This window comes from Chelonia mydas, chromosome 3 (genome assembly GCF_015237465.2).
Source record: "Chelonia mydas isolate rCheMyd1 chromosome 3, rCheMyd1.pri.v2, whole genome shotgun sequence".
Lineage (NCBI taxonomy): Eukaryota > Metazoa > Chordata > Testudines > Cheloniidae > Chelonia > Chelonia mydas.
The window spans coordinates 86,649,175-86,669,639 of NC_057851.1; the positions used below are offsets into that span (position 1 = coordinate 86,649,175).

General features: G+C 43.4%; 1 protein-coding gene across 1 annotated transcript in view; it reads left to right on the plus strand.

Moving 5' to 3' along the window:
- Positions 1-9,437: 9,437 nt before the first annotated feature.
- The window catches only part of LOC114018723 (amine sulfotransferase), a 30,700-nt gene continuing 19,672 nt past the window's right edge, over positions 9,438-20,465 (plus strand). The window contains exons 1-2 of the mRNA XM_043543137.1: positions 9,438-9,549; positions 16,598-16,771. Coding sequence (XP_043399072.1) covers positions 16,609-16,771 — 163 coding nt within the window. The 5' untranslated portion in view covers positions 9,438-9,549; positions 16,598-16,608. The remainder of the gene's footprint in view (positions 9,550-16,597; positions 16,772-20,465) is intronic.

Sequence of the window (20,465 nt, forward strand, 5' to 3'; positions counted from 1 at the left end):
TCCTTCTCACACGTATTTGCACATCACCATAGTACCCCAGTTCTAAGATATGAAAAGGTGTTACAGACTGTCATGTTCTGGGGTGCAATCCAGGCCAGTCACGGCTTATGTCCTCACATGACCTATAAACCTGGATGCCTTAACTGCCCTGAGGCTATGGCTAACAGCCTGGACACCAACAGTCAGCAGACGAATATATAGTATCCTGAGTGTCTGCTCTGCAGCCTTCGTTAAGAGCTCTGACCCCAGCTGCCTGCTTACAACAGAACAGCCCCACTCTAGTCTCAGTCACTCAATTACCCCATGCAGCGGTGACCCAAACACACTCCCAGTCCTGAATTTTCCCCACACTGCATGCTTTCCAATGTCTAGCCCTTTCCTGGACCATTCAGAGAGATATCAAGATTCATTTGTTCCTTTAAAGATAGACTACCCAGCAGCCTACCACATTGACTGGAGTTGATATTCACTTTAAATCAAACACAGCCAGGGGTGGGTTTGGATTAAAAGTAAAGCAAGTTTATTAACCAAAGGAGTTTGGATTTTAAGTGAGTTCAAGTACAAAGGATAGAGTTAGAAATGGTTATAATAAAATGCTTTCTATAGACTAAGAGTTAATAAAACAAGCTACAGCCCCTCTTCAGGATCAGATTCTTTACAACACTACCTTCCAGCAAGATGGCTGACCACCCTTCAGGTCAGGACCTCCCACAAAGTCCAGTGTGCTTGGTTCCTTTGCCTTCTTACATGAAACATAACTTGGGTGTTCTTTGCTCCTTTCTTTTATAGTCCAGTGTACCTTTAATATGAATTCTTTTGAAGGTTACCCTGCAACATAAGTCGTAAAGTTTATTCAAACTATGAGGAATGTAACATGGAGTCTCCTGGTGAAGGAAAGTCCATGCTGATTTCTTCCCCTGCTGGTATTTGCAAAATGCAAATTGATCTATTTCCTGCAATCTCCTCCTGCTGTAATGCTTGTGATTATCTTCTCCCTTTGTTGGCTTGATGGTCCTGTTTACCTTCTATGTAAATTGCATTCCCACTGTCTCTTAATGTACCTTCTGGGTGGCAGAACCACATTCCTTTGTCTAGGGTGGGGTAGCTTCAGCCCTGCACTGCCTGGCAGACACATTTTGATAACATAATTTCCAATATGTTTGTTATTTTGAATTTGTCCCCCGTATCCACATCACACAATAAAATCATTGATCAGTATATGTGATGTGGTGTACCAATCCTGCACTGGCCCACCAAGGGTTAACCATTCACTTTGGGCCCAGGAGGTCACGCCCTCTCATTCTTGCTGGGCATGCTCCAGGTGGAAGCAATATGTAAAGGGGAGCAGCTCAGTTCAGTCAAGGCTGGCTGATGGAGGAGAGTGGATGCATGTTACAGGCTCCTGTCAGGAATCCAATCGAGCCCCAGACTATGGAGGCTGGGCACCCTCAGAGGATGAGGGAGATGGAAAGCCACTTGCTCTGGAGGAGCTGCAGGATCCGGAATCAATGGTAGATAGGAAGCAGCCCAGACAACAGGACTATTGAGAGAGGAACCTGAACCCGAAACCAGCGCTACTGGTTCCCTAGGGCCCTGGACCAGGACCTGGTGGAGTAGGGCAGTCTGAGGTCCCCCTACCACTCCCTGTGCCTAACACTAGGCCTCTCTGCCCTGAACACAAGAGCAGCTCCATAGACTCTGGCTGCTAGGCTTTGCTACCCTGAAGGCGAGGAGCTACATTGACTAAAAGGGGGTGTTCTTCCCTTTCCTTCTCCCCTGATGGCCTGATACCCCACGACAGTGTGTTATTAGCTTTTCATTGCTCTTACATGACACCGTCTAGCCACAGGTTATGACATTAGTGAGTTGGGGTCCATTCAGCTGGTCAGGCCAGTTGAAACTCATTACCACATACCAATGTAACCTTTGCTGTCTTGCACTGGGATGCTGTTAGGGTCACACAAGCAAAACACTTAACTACACACAATGCCCACCCCTGCACCCCCGCCATCTCTACCCCTGATATGTAGAATAAGTGTTAACAAAACCCTGCTGGAATCGTAGTATCTCAGTGAAGTAGGATGTATTTTGGTAGGATTTATTTTAAGAGCTAAACAAAGTTAGGAGACTTCTATAGACACATATGTCTTTTTTTTCATTGCAGTTGTATGTCTAATCCACCATGCATGGAACCATTATTGTCATCTGAGTAGCTGGTGAAAGCCTTTGTTGGTATGACTTGCATATTACAGATTTCAGCAGCCTTATCAGAGAATGCTGCACTTGTTTTTAAATACATGCCATTGGTCTAAACTGTGAATTCGCAAAGTACCATCATGGAAAATCATAATGGCCCAAATTCATCCTTGATCTAACTTTGACTGCAATGAGTATTTCTAAATAATTTCACCAATTCTGGTTTAGGCACCCGTAGTACCAGCTCAGGTCCTATCATCGTGTAGTGATTTTTGTCCATCACAAATGTTAGAGGGAAACCTGGGAGTAGGAAGTAGTTACTGTTAAAGGTAGTGTGAACTTCTCTGAACATCCTTTTCAGGCAATGCTCTATTTGATACAAGACAGTGGTTTTCCCCTTTCTCCTTTCCCCTTACTTCAGTTTTTGCAGATCAATTTGAATTTTAATCCTACCCTCCAAAGCACTCATAACCCCACCCAGCTTGGTATCGTCTGCAAACTTTATTAATGTACTCTCTATGCATTATCTAACCATTGATGAAGATATTGAACAGAACCGGAACCAGAACTGATCCCTGCGTTATGCCCTTCCTGCATGACCCCACTCATTATGCCCTTCCTGCATGACTGTGAACCACTGGTAACTACTCTCTGGGAATGATTTTCCAACCAGTTATGCACCCACCTCATAGTAGCTCCATTTTCCATTTCTCCAAAATGATAATCAGACTTGAGAAATCACCAGACCTGGAGAATTTCCTGGAGAGGTTTTTATCTGGGAAGAGGAAGATTGCATTTTTTGTTTAAGCAAGCAGAGAAAGAATTACACTTTTTAAAAAAGCTCTTTTTGTCATTTTATAAACCAGTAACACAGAAAATGGAATAAATGCTTGTGTAAAGAAGCCTTAAAGTTTTCCAGGGTGCACATTCAGCAGTTTACATACTTACACTTTGGATGTGCCTTGTGTGGCCCAGTGTAGCCAATTGGTGCACATTGGGTGTAGACTGGAGTGTGTTGTTGCATTTATTAAATGGTTAAAAAACAACCCATCTAAAATATACTTGGCATTTATCTCAGAAAGAGTCTAAAAAGATATATAAAAACCAACAAAATATCAGAATACATTTGAAATCCTTTTGTAATCTTAAATTTTCCAATTCCTCCTCCGTTTTCTCTCCTTCTTGCCCATCTTCTTGCCCATCTTTAGAATACCCTCCTCTCCCCTTGACTTCTTTCCCGCACCCCCATCTTCAAACAATCACCATGCTGCCATTCTCCAACCTCTGAACAGGTCATCACTGGTGCTTGTGATCAGGGCTGTGAAATGATAGCCTCTGCCACCAGCCCTGCTTCCCTCCCGTATTGGTCAGGAGGCATCTTCAAGGAACAAGCAATGTTTGAGTGAGTCAGTCATTCTTTGTAGCCCCGAGAGAAGCACAGTCAGAAGCAGTAGCACTAGCTTCCCTTTTACGGACCTGGTTAATTTTCCTTGGTGGCCATGGCTGAAGTGGAGTGAAGTGGGGTGAAGTGGAGATATTGTTTGAAATCCTGCTTCAGAAAGGGGAAAAGAGGGAAAAGAAAGTGAGGATGGAAAAACATAATGGGGGAAGAAACAGGGTAGGAGAGAAGGAGGGTGTGAAAGATGAATGGCAGAGCATTTTTGAATACGTACAACATAATTTATATTTTCATTTTTCCACGAACATTTACAGCAGGCTTGGGTGTAGCATTTTGTGATCTGAATGGGGAAAAGGTTTCATAATCCCAGCATGAGTGCAATTAAATTTGGAAAGGTAATTACATTAGCTGAAGTCAGCCAATTAGTTCACAACTTCCAGCCAATCCAGTTTATAAACCCAAACATCCCACTAATAGCGCATGGAATAGGCAGTGGTCAGATTGTTTATGAACATCTGTTTCTGGGTTTGTTTCTCTGAGATTTATGGGAAGCCTATGGTTTGACTATGTCAGAGGGCGGTACACACACTGGGATGACTTCAATATTCTCTTCCTTTCCTATGAAGAAATGATTAAGGTGAGGCTTGTCAATATCCTTACAGCTAATGTACGGAACCATAAACGTGTCCAAGCAGATCATATCTAGTCACACCATAGAATTACATTGAGATGTGAAGTGCTGGTATCAGTGGAAAGGAGCCTGGTCTTTCACAATATTAACAAGTCTCATGTGATATAAAATAAATTAATTAAACCTAGGCAAAGCTTTCATAATTAAACCTGTAATCAGGACACAGCTGCTCTTAGGTTTAGGTGGTTAGGGCAATCACTTAGCAAATGGGAAACTCAGGTTTGCAGGCCTGTGTTTTCCACATCCCATGTGTATGCCCAAAGTACCAGATGGGCTACTGGTTATGCTGGGGTTTGTCTCTCTCTCTCTCTCTCTCAGACACTTTTAATGAAAAATATTGAATATTCATTTCCTTTCCTCATTGGAATGGAGACAACATTTCAAAACCTTGACACTTTTTGTAAGATGGAATTGTTGCTTTCTGGCAGTCCTTAATGAGCATACACAGGTTTTACCTCTGTTACCCATTTTGTTCTGCACTCTTCTGAAAAATGACTGACATGGTGGCATTTTCTGCCCTTTGCATTCAATGCTGGATAGTCGTTCCTGTATGTGTGAGTCACAATAGTTCCATGTCCATGGTGCTGCTTCTGAGTGCCGTCTGCACAAAGGGGTTGTGTAAGTTTATTTTGTCTGCTCTCCTTCCTAAGTTAAGAATATCAATAAGCCTTTTTAGTAGTCTCTTGACTAGTTACTGGGCTTTTAATCTTTTTTAAGAGCATGCCATCTCAAACGCATTCTGGAAGGCCAGATCAAATTTTGATGGCTTCTTCTTCTCTAAAATCCTTTTAAAAAATGTTGGTTAATTTTCTGTTCCAAATGTGCTTGTTTTTACTGGATGCAAAGTCTCTGTTCCATTAGAAGGGGCACATTTCTAACAAATGCTTTGGCTTATTCTCTAAGCTTTTGACTGTGTGGGTGAAAACAAGCTCCACCATGGATAATACTTTGTTCAGGCACAAAGTAATCATTAAACTTCTTAAGGACTATCTCAAAGTCATTCATTTGTGCTCGCTTCTCAAACACACAAGCTCTGAAAATGTGTTCATCTTCTGTGGCATAAATGAGGGCTCACCTAGGTGGCACCTTCCACCTCTTTGAATTTGATGGCAGACTGTTGTATCCATTTTGCCATTCTGTGGCCTCTTAAAGTTGAAAAACTCTGGGGCAACAAACTCAGGTATAGCTACACTAGCAAGTTCTCTAGCTAGCCTTGTTCTCTCTCAGGTTTATGTCTGACACTAAGCCGTGATATATACAATCACAGTTCTTCTTCAACAAGAGATATTAAAGGAAACTTCTACGACTACAGACAAACAAACAGGTTTCCACAAAGGTTTAGTTCCAGTTTTCCCTGTTGTTTATCAGGGACTACACCCTATCTAGAACTTTGTACAGCACACAGAAACATCTAGCATATGTCTACACTGCAAAGAAAAACCCATGACACTAAATCTCAGAGCCCAGGTCAGGAGCAGTGTAGACATTCCTGTTTGGAAGCTGTGGCTCCGATAGGATACTTTCAAACCCCCACATTTTACGTGACCCTCCGAACACTCACCTGAGCCATCCGTCTCCTCTCACTATGATCAACCTTGCCTTGCGCCAGGCTCCTACCACTGCTACCCACTTGCAACCAACTATCTCCTTTCCTTGTCTCCTTCAATTCCCCACCTACCACACCTACCATATCTTTTACAAGCAGCACCAACAAGAAGGAATCTCAGGCGAGAGTTCATCTTCGTGCAAATTGAGGCCCTCATTCTTCAAACACTTTGGCATATGCTTCTCTTTAAACATTTGGGCAGTTCCATGGAGTTCAGTGGGACTAAGCTGATGTCATAAAATACCCAAGTGCCAGCTCTCCTAGCCTCATTCAGCAGCTGGGCCATTCCTAGAAAATGTAATTCTGAAAAAAGATCAAAATTCCATGTAGTTGTTGGAGGTTTAAAGTCTGGTGAATTTTATAAAATTTGGAAAAGAAGTAGTGCCAGTAGAATTGTCAAAAGGAGTACTGTGGGCCAATATAAAAACATAAGCAGAAGGGAGATCAAACTTTCAACACTCTTTCTTATCAAGATTATACCCCACTGACCCATCGAAGTACAGACCCTAATTCAGCAAAGCACAGGAAACGACTACATGGCTAACAGGACGAGCCTTCCTGCTATGCTAATTCAGAACAGGGAAAATAAAACAGCTCAGTGCCAAGGTATAGAGGGAGAAGAGGAGCGGACCCAGGAAGGAGCCCTGTGGAATCCCCACAGACAGTCGGCAGGTTGATGAGGAGAATCTTCTGAATGACGCACTGAAGGAGGGACTGGAGAGTATTGGGTATTTTACGACATCAGCGTAGTCCCACTGAACTCCATGGAACTGCCCAAATGTTCAAAGAGAAGCATATGCCAAAGTGTTTGTAGGATGAGGGCCTCAATTTGCACCAAGATGAACTCTCACCTGAGATTCCTTCTTTTTGGTGCTGCTTGTTAAAGAGATGGTAAGTATGGTAGGTGGGGAATTGAAGGAGACAAGGAAAGGAGATAGTTGGTTGCAAGTGGGTAGCAGTGGTAGAAGCCTGGCACAAGGGAAGGTTGATCAAAGCAGACTCTGACTCCCTCAAGGAACTGATGGGCAGGATCCCTTGGGAGTATAACATGAGGGGGAAAGGAGTCCAGGAGAGCTGGCTGTATTTTAAAGAATCCTTATTGAGATTACAGGGATAAACCATCCCGATGTGTAAAAAGAATAGTAAATATGGCAGGCGACCAGCTTGGCTTAACAGTGAAATCCTTGCTGATCTTCAACATGAAAAAGAAGCTTACAAGAAGTGGAAGATTGGACAAATGACCAGGGATGAGTATAAAAATATTGCTTGGGCTTGCAGGAGTGAATTCAGGAAGGCCAAATCACACCTGGAGTTGCAGCTAGCAAGAGATGTTAAGAGTAACAAGAAGGGTTTCTTCAGGTATGTTAGCAACAAGAAGAAAGTCAAGGAAAGTGTGGGCCCCTTACTGAATGAGGGAGGCAACGCAGTGACAGAGGATGTGGAAAAAGCTAACGTACTCAATGCTTTTTTTGCCTCTGTCTTCATAAAGAAGGTCAGCTCCCAGACTACTGCACTGGGCAGCACAGCATGGGGAGGAGGTGACCAGCCCTCTGTGGAGAAAGAAGTGGTTCGGGACTATTTAGAAAAGCTGGACGAGCACAAGTCCATGGGGCCGGATGCGCTGCATCCAAGAGTGCTAAAGGAATTGGTGGATGTGATTGCAGAGCCATTGGCCATTATCTTTGAAAACTCATGGCGATCGGGGGAAGTCCCAGATGACTGGAAAAAGGCTAATGTAATGCCCATCTTTAAAAAAGGGAAGAAGGAGGATCCTGGGAACTACAGGCCAGTCAGCCTCACCTCAGTCCCTGGAAAAATCATGGAGCAGGTCCTCAAAGAATCAATTCTGAAGCATTTAGAGGAGAGGAAAGTGCTCAGGAACAATCAGCATGGATTCACCAAAGGCAAGTCATGCCTGACTAATCTAATTGCCTTCTATGATGAGATAACTGGCTCTGTGGATGAGGGGAAAGCAGTGGACGTGTTGTTCCTTGACTTTAGCAAAGCTTTTGACACGGTCTCCCACAGTATTCTTGCCAGTAAGTTAAAGAAGTATGGGCTGGATGAATGGACTATAAGGTGGATAGAAAGTTGGCTAGATTGTCGGGCTCAACGGGTTGTGATCAATGGCTCCATGTCTAGTTGGCAGCCGGTATCAAGTGGAGTGCCCCAAGGGTCGGTCCTGGGGCCGGTTTTGTTCAATATCTTCATAAATGATCTAGAGGATGGTGTGGATTGTACCCTTAGCAAGTTTGCAGATGACACTAAACTGGGAGGAGAGATAGATATGCTGGAGGGTAGGGATAGGATACAGAGGGCCCTAGACAAATTAGAGGATTGGGCCAAAAGAAATCTGATGAGGTTCAACAAGGACAAGTGCAGAGTCCTGCACTTAAGACGGAAGAATCCCATGCACCGCTATAGACTAGGGACCGAATGGCTCGGCAGCAGTTCTGCAGTAAAGGACCTAGGGGTTACAGTAGACAAGAAGCTGGATACGAGTCAACAGTGTGCCCTTGTTGCCAAGAAGGCCAATGGCATTTTGGGATGTATATGTAGGGGCATTGCCAGCAGATCGAGGGACGTGATCGTTCCCCTCTATTCGACATTGGTGAGGCCTCATCAGGATTACTCTTTCCAGTTTTGGGCCCCACACTACAAGAAGGATGTGGAAAAATTGGAAAACATCCAGCGGAGGGCAACAAAAATGATTAGGGGACTGGAACACATGATTTATGAGGAGAGGCTGAGGGAACTGGGATTGTTTAGTCTGTGGAAGAGAAGAATGTGGGGGGATTTGATAGCTGCTTTCAACTACCTGAAAGGCGGTTCCAAAGAGAATGTTTCTAGACTGTTCTCAGTGGTAGCTGATGACAGAACAAGGAGTAATGGTCTGAAGTTGCAATGGCGGAGGTTTAGGTTGAATATTAGGAAAAACTTTTTCACTAGGAGGGTAGTGAAACACTGGAATGCGTTACCTAGGGAGGTGGTAGAATCTCCTTCCTTAGAAGTTTTTAAGGTCAGGCGTGACAAAGCCCTGGCTGGGATGATTTAATTGGGGATTGGTCCTGCTTTGAGCAGGGGGTTGAACTAGATGACCTCCTGAGGTCCCTTCCAACCCTGATATTCTATGATTCTATGAGAGGGAAGAGGACTGATTGCAAAAGCTAAGAGAGGACAAGATTTCGAGAAGAGCCTGGACAACAAACGGCTTGAGGAGGTTGTGTCTAAGGGCGAGTCCCTCCGTCATAAAATGCCAAGTACAGTTCTACTGTCCTTGATTCACAGAACCAGGATAACAACACTTTATTACTCCTGCCCCAATAACAAAGAGACTGGGGATCCCACAGCAGCCAAAGTGACCATTTGGGCAAGCAGTCCCATCATGCTAGGCAGGGTGGGTGTGACCCATGCAAAGGAGATCAGCCCCTGAAGTCCTTTTCCACAGCTCACCATCAGATGTCAGGGTAGAGCTCATTCTGATGCTGCTTACGTCAAGGAAAAAAAACACACCCCCATAAGATTCCAATCAGGTTGCACACCAGCTGTAAAGAGAGTATTCTCCTGTTTCTAGGAGTGAGTATCAGTCTTGTTTATTCAAGTGGAAGGCAGGAGTGTGGGCTTGTGTCCTGGAGCAGCAGAAATAGAGCAGAGAAGGTAAATATTATTTTATTATATATTACTAAAACATCTCCATCAGTAAATCTGTGAATGAATTAAATATCTTATGAGCTTCAGCAGTGAACTGTATGCAGTGGAAATACTTTCCATCGCTGTTCTTTGGCAATAAGCTGAGTGGCATGGGAATCTGATCCTCAAATGCTTTTTTTGGTGTGGTTATCCAACAAAGAAGTCACAACACCAGTGTGTGTTAAAGAGTTGACTGGTGAAAGTAAATGTAATCTAAGCCATCGTTTGTTTTACAGTATCAGCATGACGATGGAGCTTTCAGCTGGCAATAGATAGTTCCTGCTGTGTCAGCAGAGGTGGATGGAAAAGTTAAGGGAGAAACGGGTTTGTGTAGGAGTACAACTGGCTGGCCTGATGCCGTTCTACACATCAGTGCTGGAATATGAAATTTGTAGAAAGGTTATAACTCCTGTACTCCTGCATATGAGTGACCACCCTAGACCAGCCCTTTTGCAGTGTCCATCAAGCTGAAAACTTCTGTAGAGTTTGTAGTGCAGCCTGAAGGGTAAAAGGAAGTTGAATTTTTTTAAAAATTGAAAAAAAGAATGTACGTAATAAAATTAGCAGGGGGGCTGATTGCATTCAGAAAGCAGGAACGGGGAGAATCCTCAAGGTGACTGCAGCCCTGCTGGGTGAGAGCATCTCATTATTTGAGAGCATTTCTAATTTATATAGAATGAGGTTTGTTTTATCTTAGGACCCAACTATTTTATCACATGGTGCTCTTCCATAGACACATCTACCTGTAAAAAAATATTATTCCTCAATATGATTTAAAAGCTCCATTATGAAACATGGAGATTAGCAGATTCATTGGGCAAAACCAAAAACGTAGTATTAAACGGAACATTTTATGGGGCCCCCAAGAGAAAGGATTCTCTGGGCACTGCGCATTGGTATGGCTCTGCCCCTAGTGTGCACTTAGGAAGCAAAATGATAAACTCCCCAAGACTGGTTCTTGCACGAGTAGATGAAGCTGGTCGCTCCCCAGATCTTCTTGCTGCTCACCTTTTGCTTTCTCAGCTTGACAGCTTTGGGCTGAGTTTAAAGAGATACAGTAACAGCTTTGCTATCTGGAGTGTTGGGGGAGTGGGGGGTGCCGGAAAGTCAAACATTCTGGTTTACGAAGAGGGAGGGAGTTTGGGTGCAGGAGAGGGCAGAGGGGTGGGGGTTGAGGTGTGAGGGAGGGCTATCCTTCCCTGAGAGTTTCATCCTCCTCAACAGCACAGAAGCTGTCAGACCAGGGGTGGGACTAGTCTTCTGTGTTCCGGAAAGTCTCATCTATGTACTTCTCTGTCTCCCTTAGCTCCTCCAGCTGAGTCACCGTGGTCTCCAGAGTCCATACACGGTCTCTGAGGGCCAGGAGCTCCTTGCACTGAATGCACACATACGCCACCTGCCCACAGGGCAGGTAATCATACGTGCTGCATTGGGTGCAATAAACTGGGTAGCCCCCACTCTGTTGCTGGGCTTCTGCCTGCATTCTCTTTTTACTCCTGCAGCTTGTTCCTTTGTTGTTGTTTTCTTTTTAACTGAGCTGGTGTTTTTTGCCTTACGTTTAAAGAAGTTTAAGGAATGGTACGTGGATGTAACCCACCCCCACACCGCCCCCCCCACACACACACCAGGTAACTTAATCGACTTCTCAGGCCCTCATCAACTCTATCAGGGCTGGTGTGGGGTGCACACCCCATCACAAAGTTGTAACAATGCTGGCTTTGGTGGGACCCAACTGAGAGTATCAATTAAGGACAAACTACTTAAAGCAGGGCAGTTACAGCCCAAGCTGGGGTTCCTTTGCACACCAAGGAAAACCAATCCAGCCAAACAGAGATGACTTTACTTTTACCCACTGGCTAACCATAAGTCACACAAACAATTCCCTAAGACACTCCAGTTTCCCAGTATCACCACCAGGGCCACTCGTTAAGGGGACAAATGGTTATGAAAACCAATACCCCAGTCAAAGAAAAAGGTTCTCTCAATCCCAAAGGACCAAGCCCCAGACCCAGGTCAATATACAAGTTCCAATATACAAATTACGCTGTTGCCAGTCCTTTAGAATCTAAAATCTAAAGGTTTATTCATAAAAGGAAAAAGATAGAAATGAGAGGAGAGCTAGAATTGGTTAAATGGAATGTATTACATACAGTAATGGCAAAGTTCTTGGTTCAGGCTTGCAGCAGTGGTGAAATAGACTGCGCGCATATAACAGTGGAACTGCCGTACTTCTCCAGAGAGATTCATGTTCAAGTTAACAGGGTCTGAGTCAACTAGCTGTTGGGAACCTTGTGAATACTCTTCATCAGATAGGTCCATATCGTTTAGAAAAGAAAATCTACTTGATACTTGATACTACTTGATACTTCACCTCTCCTCTTCATATGAGCTTCCAGTGTATCAATTATAGCGTAGTAAGTAGATACATGAAATTTGTCTCTAGGATTCAATGCTGTTTTTGTTGCACTGCTATCATTTGCTTGATTTTTCTGATTCCCTTGCGGGACTGGGCTTCTTTGTAATTAGTATTAGGCAAGATACCTTTTGATATGTCTTCAAATCTTTCAAAATCATTCTTCAAAGTGGTCTGCTTGATTGACAGAGGTCTGCACATGTTTTCAAATCCAACTCTTTTTCTTGGGGAGCTTGACTTGTGTGGTCAAAGTGTTGTAAAATTTCATTCCACATGGTCAACATGAATACAAACTCTAGTTCTTGCATCTTGTTTGCAATGTTTTCTGCCTCTCGTATACTTTCTCCCTTCTGTGATTGGTCTTCAGCTAGACTTTCTAATGCATCCAAAACATCTGAGTAGGACTCCAGAATTGCACTTGTTGCCACTGCATGTGCCTCCCAGCGAGTATTAGAAAGAGATTTCAACACACGATCATTGCCCAAATATGTTTTAAGGACGGCCCATCGGTGTGTTGAGGCAGAGAAAAATGTATAAAGTAACTGGACTGTTGAGAAAAAACTTACTGCCACCGGACAAGAATCAACAGCACTGCGGCCAACAAGATTGAGAGAGTGGGCAGCACCTGGTATGAATATGGCATATTTGTTCTGTTCTAAAAGCTTCTTCTGCATTCCTTCATAACGCCCTGACGTGTTGGCCGTGTTGTCATAAGATTGACCTCTGCACTTTGAGAAATCTATTTTGCAAACTTGGCACAGATAATGCAGTACTTGATTTGTCATTTCTTCACCAGTGTGGCTTTTCAAATTGAGGAATGTTATAAATCGTTCAACTGGTTTTCCATCTGTGGGAGACACATATCTTTGTACAATACTCAATTCATCAAGATGTGAAAGATCAGGAGTAGAGTCGACAGATAAACTGAAGTACCCAGCAGTATTTATTTCATCCACAATAGCTCAACGAACTTAATGAGACCACTCATGAGACCAATGAGTTCATCACATATTGTCTTGGATAAGTATGATGGGTTACCTTTGCCAGCCTTCCCATATTTTGAGATATGGCCTGCCAAATATGGGTCAAACTGAGCCACAAGCTCCAATAATCCCAAGAAATTTCCATTCTACAATGACCAAATGTGTCATTTGATCCCTGGAAAGGCAGACCACGTTCAGCTAATGTTTGAATAACAGCTATAAGACACTGCAAGACATGTTGCCAGTATTCCCGCTCCCCTTTAATTTGTTCTTCCAATTTTTGTGTCAATCCAAAGCCCTATCTTCGATTTAAATATGTCAACATTGAATCTCTGTGAGTAGTGCTATTTTCATGTTGTTCAATTAAAACAGTATTCCGCCAGTCACTAAATCCATCTGCAGCAAACCGGGATGTTGAAGTTTTATGTGCAAAAAGTTTGCAAACAAAACAGTACACAGACCCTATTGATGGTGAATACAGTAGCCATTCTCGAGTGTATTTCTCACCATTTGCTTTCATGCTGAAAAATATTTTTTGTGGACAATATCTTGTTTGTTTGTCATAGGTAAAACTCTGATGTGATTTCTCAAATGGCCCAGTGTGGTGTCACCAGTCATTTGGTCCACGATCTACCCAGTAAGCTACATCATCGGTACTGAAATCAACCCACATATCAGGATCTTTTCTCCTATTATTTACAGGACGAGCAGTTCAGTCTCTGACACATCCACCCCTTTTAGAACAATGTCTGTTTTACCACCAGGAGTAGGGATGATCAGTTACAGTCTTTGACACATCCACATGTTCTGGAATGGTGTTTGTTTCACCAATAGAGGAAGGGTCAGTCTCTGAAACACCTACAGGTTTTGGAACGATGTCTGTGCTACTGAGAGAAGATGTTGCTTCTGATGGATTCGCTTTGAAAAATGATGTCAGCTTTGGAAGATTTTGGAAAATTTCACTAGTTTTTGTTTTTTTCTTCCGCTAGATTATGTTTCTGTGCTCCACTCAGCTGGTTACGTTTCATCCTGCCCCTTATCTCAGTTATCTGAACTTAAAAAAAAAAAAGAAATTACACAACGTACACTATTTTTATGTATATATATAATATATATATATATATATATATAAGAAAGAAAAAAGTGAATCAAGTACGTATAACTCAGAAGAATATATCAATAATAAACCATAAATTTATTACAATACATGACAGAATCTGATTTCCTCGCATTATTTTGATCTATGTTAGGAGGATGCCTCCTTGGTTTAGGTGGGGATAAGTAATAAAAAGAGAACAGAAAAACGGGGGAAGAGTGTGGAGTGGAGTGTAAGGAAGTCTAACAAAGTTCTGATTTTTCCCATGATGACTACTTTGATGCGTTTTCTGAAATATCAAATATCAAATTTTTCCCAAAAATAAAATCTCTTATTTTTGGTGCCCCCCGCTTTGCTAGTGGCCTAAGCACCTGCTTAGTCTGACAATTGGGTAATCCAGCCCTGGGCAGGGGGCAGCTTCCCCAGATCAGTAATTTATAAGGGCTAAGAGCCCCTGGCCCTTTAAGTTGCTGCCAGAGCCCGGCTGTCAGAGCCCTGGGGTAGCGGCGGCAGCCAGGAGCCTGGGGCCTTTAAATCACCACTGGAGCCCCGCTGCTGGAGCCCTAGGGTAGCAGTGGCGATTTAAAGGGCATGGGGATTTATAGGCCATGCCCCATTCATGTGAGACCCCATCCCCTCTGGTTGAGGCCCCCCGCCCCTGCTCAGGACCCCAGGCCTGTGTACCAGAAAGTCCCTTAAGTTACTTTCACCCCTGAGTGCAGGTCACTTTCGGATTGGGCTGCATCAGCTTTGCCAAGAAGAAGAACCAGGTCACCCCATCCACCAGCAAATGTATAAAACACCCAGTGTTGTTCAACTTGCTGCTCCTTGGAGCTGAAACAGCTGGATGAGAGAGATTGTGAGCAGGACTGTCATCTCCTGGCCAGTGACTGCACCTCCTGCTTGGGAACAACTAAGGGCATGACCACGCGGCAAACTTACATCGATATACCACCACTGCAGTAACTGCTGCACTTTTTTTATGTCCCCACTACCCTCCTTCTGTCGGTGGGGCACGTCCTTACCAGGAGAACTTGCAGCCTGGTTCAGAGCGGGGAGCCCAGGTGACAGCTGGGCTCCTGCTGAAGCCCCACAACTGCCGTGGGGTGACAGCCTAAGTTGTGAGCTGGGCGCTGGATTTACAGCAAGGAGCCTACCAGCCTTTCTTGTCAAAGCTGTCAGATTGACAAGAATGACAGCCAACAGCGGATGTAAGGAACACAGTGCTACACAGACTCTGCATCGCCCTAACGACACCAACATAAGCCCTGCGCCTCTCCTGGAGGTGGAGTTATGAGGTCAGTGTAGTAGGGCACTTACGCTGGTGGGAGCAAGGCTGTCGTCTGTACACTGACAGAATTAGTTTGCCATACGCTCATAGGCGCCAATTCCGTGGGTGCTCCGGGGCTGGAGCACCCATGGAAAAAAATATAGCCTCTGCATAAGCCGCCTTACGTGGAGCCTAAGTCTGTCGTGTAGGCCAGGCCTAAGTCATGTCACTGACCTTGCATGTGCAATTACTCTTATTGAGTCTTGTATGCTGTCTAATGACACTAACAAGGGCTTTTTCCCCACACACCGACTCGTCTTTGTTAGTGGTTTACCACAAAAAAAGACATCTTTTATTGGAAAGCTTAAAGAGAGAGACCTGGGTATCAATTCACTTATTCTGATAAACTACATGGAGATTTCTCTAATTCTGATTTCACTTATTTCACTTATTCTGATAAACTACATGGAGATTTCACTTATTCTGATAAACTACATGGAGATTTCTGTTCCAACTCAAATACTGTAAGAGACATATGAGGTGAAATCCTCTCGCAGGTCATTTTACTCCAATTTCTTTGTCTGTCTACTCTCTGTTGGAAGGACGTAGCCAATGTGCTCCACTGGCACGTATGTGGCATGCTGTCACTGATTGACAGGTTAGGGACCTTATAAAATATAGTGGCCAAAAATAAAATTATCAAAGAAAACTCTTGAGAGGAAAGAAATTTCCTCTCCCTCCCTCCTATTTTGCTGAACTTATGTTACTAGACAAGAGGGACTGGGAGAAACATATTAAACAGGGAAATATGAGAGAGAGAATCAGAAATAATAAGATGGTGTGAACAAAATTCCAGACACAAACTTAACTAAAGTCGTCGCTCATAGAAAGCACTGGACTTCGTGGTGAGCTCCTTGGGTAGCTCTGACTTTAAGTGCCCATTGACATGGATTCGGTGACGTTAGATAATTCTTGAAGCAATATTGGTGCCTAACAATACCAGATACTTTGTACAAGTAAAGAACCCAAAGACAACGTATTACACAGCACTTTACCTGCCAAAGATATTCTGTTCTCATGCCAGTCCCTAACAGTGCCATTTCTATGCTGTCATTCAGTTTGCTGTTTTTCTTAATATACATTTTGCTATCAAAAAGGGATCTGTTTTGTTTATGTTGTCCTGAAAGTTTTGTCCTGAAGGAGAGATAACATCAAAATAAAAAGGATATAAAATTATATTTTCTAACCTGCAGATTCTTGACATATGAGTGAAACGGAGTTAACAATGGAGCCATCAGAAGAATTTTTGTTCCAACATAAAGGAATTTATTTCCAAGCAGACTTTGTTACACGTGAATACATAGATTCACTGGAGGATTTTGAAATCAGAGACAGTGATGTATTTGTAGTTACTTATCCAAAATCAGGTAAGACTGATTGCTTGATTGCCTTCAGGAAAATCATATCTGATTTTTGTCTGAAACCTTTATTGACCCTCCTTGTCCCCTACCGCCAAGCTTATTGACCACCATTATGACCTATTTTTGGTGGTAGCAGTTTAAAATCTATTAACTGCCAATATTTTATTGGAGACATTATCTCAGTTTCATTCCTATGTTTAAGCAATGGCAGAAGGTTAAAGCTTAAGAGGTAATCTGCAAAGTATATTTGAACTGGGCAAATATTGCCCAGAGCTATGCCCAAATACGTATTATAATAAACTGCATCTATTTCTTTCTGTAGTCGACCAATATTTTTATTCTCCTTTGTGTGTAAACATTTATGTCAGCAATATTTTGGAAACAATAAGTTCATGGAAAGGGAAGGCGGTGTGAGTGCTCAGACTAATGAATTTAGACACAAATACAAAACCTCAGACTCCTCTGAGACAGCCATCTCTACTGGAAAAAAATAAAGCACAATCTTCTAAACACCCTCCCTCCCCAGATTGATCCCAGGCCTGTGACAGAGTATTCAAGGTGAACTACCAACTACCTGTACTCAGGTGATCAGCATTTTTGTTCTCAGACTTCGCAGTGATATATTTTCTTCAAACAAGAATAGCACCTCTTCCAGCCTATGAGGTTTGAAAATTACTTGCAGCTGAAGAGTTATAATATAGCAGAACCAACTCCTCTGTGAGGAGCTCAGAGAGAAGGACTCTTTACCCCATTGGATACTAAACATTGTAACACAGCTTTTGACATGTCCAGTTCTGGTCACTAAAGTACCCTTGGCCCTTCTTAGTAGAGAATTCCTTGTATCGCTGAGAGGTCATGTAACATGCACAGACAGGACAGACCAGTGTGAGCCTTCTGCATGAGCCCTGAAGTAGCACCGGTGCTCTTCCACTGCGGGAGTGGAATAGGGGAACGTAAAAACTCTCAGAACAACAGTATGCAGGGTGCTTTGGATAGGGCCAGTGAATCCCCTGGTTATTACTGGAATGGACAGTCGTGCTGCAGCACTGAGGCTACATCAGAGGGAGAAAAACTGTGTGTCGTTGTTAGGGGGCTTATTCCTTCACCCACTCACTTCCCTGGTCCTTCTCGCATGAACAGAGAGCAACAATACCCGAAGTCCAAAGGTGCAAACAATTCGATGTTTATTGGGGTGAACTTCCAGCAAGCATGATTCCAGTTTCCTTCCTTAGTATCCTCCTTCCCAGCTCTGACACCACAGAGCCTTACACCTGTGTCCCTGTTCCCATTCCTGCCCTTAGCAAAACAGGATTCCAGTTTCCTTACTCCCATTCCCTGTTCCCATTTCCCCCTTTAGCAAAACATGATTCCAATTTCTCCACCCCCATTCCCTGTTCCCATTTCTCCCTTTAGCAAAACATGATTCCAATTTCTCCACCCCCATTCCCTGTTCCCATCTCTCCCACGCCCACCCCCTCCCACCAAGGCCCCCTCACTTCCTCATTGACTACAGATTATATAGTAAAACTTGAGTTCTGCTTAGCTATACCTTAACCAATCATTTTCCTGAAATTTAACTAACCAATCCTAACATATTGTAACATGATTATGTAACCAATTATATCCCACCACCTTAATTACTTTACACCCAGCAAAATTAATTATACAGCAGACAGGAACAATCACAGAACCAGACAGAGATTATACAGACAAACAATAGCAAAGTGGGAACTATAATGAGAAAACAATACAGAAGTGAGGATTTCACATCCCAGTATTGATAAGTGAGTTCTTGCCAGACAAGATGCTGTTTCCTTTTACATTTTCTAGGCACTTCCCTTTCTTTGGAGGTGATAGGAATTATCAGGACAGGATTGTATTCAGGACAGGATTGTATTCCTAACAGCCCAATAGCACCTTCTTTCAATGTGACTAGTTTGGAATGTGAGGATGTGACCGGTCGCTTCCTAGCTTATGGCTGCCTCTGCTGCTTAGCCAAAGGCCTTAGCCTAAGCACAGGGCCTCAGACTGTCACAGTAAGAGAAGGCCCTTACACCAGCAGACAGTGATTTTGATTCTCTCTTTTATACCTCTATAACTAGCCAAGTGATAAGAATACACCAAAATTCTTAGAGTATAGGCCTTTACAGACAGGCCTGAATATCTATATCCTAACACTCCACCCCTTTTTTTTCTTTTTTCTTTTGGGATCCTCCTGCCCAGGTATCCCTGGAAAAGCATAGGACATATGGCGACACATTTCCTGATAGGGCCAGGCATCAAGGTGGAAGGTGTCGATATTCCATTTGTCCCACTGCCCCTTGTGTAGTACCATGCCCTGCACCTTCTCTCGTACGGGCATACTACACCTATTCCAGTTAGTGTTCCAGACTTCCCATTATAGTGGGCCCGAGAAGGTTGAGTCCGGGTTGTCTAGTACACTGTAGGGTTTGGAGGGCTTATTACATTCCTTATAGGTTATCTCCCTATGCAACGTAACACAAGTACAGTTAACAATACAAAATCCACAGCAGCACTGAGTCCTGACCACTGCAGTATGGTCCAACATTCGAGACACCCCCAAAACACTGCCTCTCCTCCTTCAACAGGGTCACGATCTGATGTGTCCAGTTGCTGGCAGTTGCAACACGCTGCCCCTGCAGGTTTTGCTTGCTTTTGTCCATATCATAAGTCCATTGAATGTTCACAGAGAAATGGGATATTGTCCAAACCAGTTTGACCACTTGGTATGGAATCAGGCAGTATGCCCTGGCTTGATTATTCACAGCAATAAGATTCACAGATCCATTTGTGCACCAAAGTCCAGATAGCAGCATGTAAATGTGTGTAGTTTGGTTATAGGCTGGTGTAATTGTGCCCCCAGTAATATGTACATTCCCAGCAAAACACCTTATACACAGTACACCCAATTGTCCACCCCTTGCATAGGCTCCTCTATAGTCACAGGAGAGGGGCACATCCAAACATCTTCTGTTGATTTACACTATTTTACACACCCCTCCATTGATTCCCAGTGAGCTCCTCCCCTTCTCATTGGTTCCATAGGGCTTGTGGGGGCCACCTTAGTTGCCATTCCATTTCCAGGTACCACGGTAGCTATTACACAGGTGCTGGCCTCCTAGTTGAGCATTTTGTATTCCCATACACATCTTCCCCTCCAAGGTCAGCCTTTTGAAGCCATCCCACACCCACATCATGAGATTTTTCTGTTCATTAAAACACAACAATGCTAGCAACAAGACAGACACCACAGACAAACAACACAAAACATAGATCCATGGTATTCTGAGTTATTCTTCCGCTGGCGCCAGCTTGCTTGTAGAGTGTCTGAAAAACAAAAGAAACAATTTCCACCCCCCTGGTGGGGACAGATTATTGCTTAATAATAATACCACTTTCTTTTACAAATTTCCTTGCTAATTGCAGGAAAAACAGAAGAATTACCTCCAGGCTGTCCTTATTTTGTTCTATAGTCAGGCTAGTGAATTACCTCACTCACTGGTCATTTATGAAATTCATGAGATGGTGTACCTCAGTTTCCCCTCTTGTATAACAGACCAAGTTTGCAATAGTTTCTCTGCTGTACCAAGCTTTAAGTTTATTCTCAGGTAATAGCTGAGACACAGCTTCAGATTTTAGCACTGTACACACACACACACACACACCCCTTAAGGTTAAC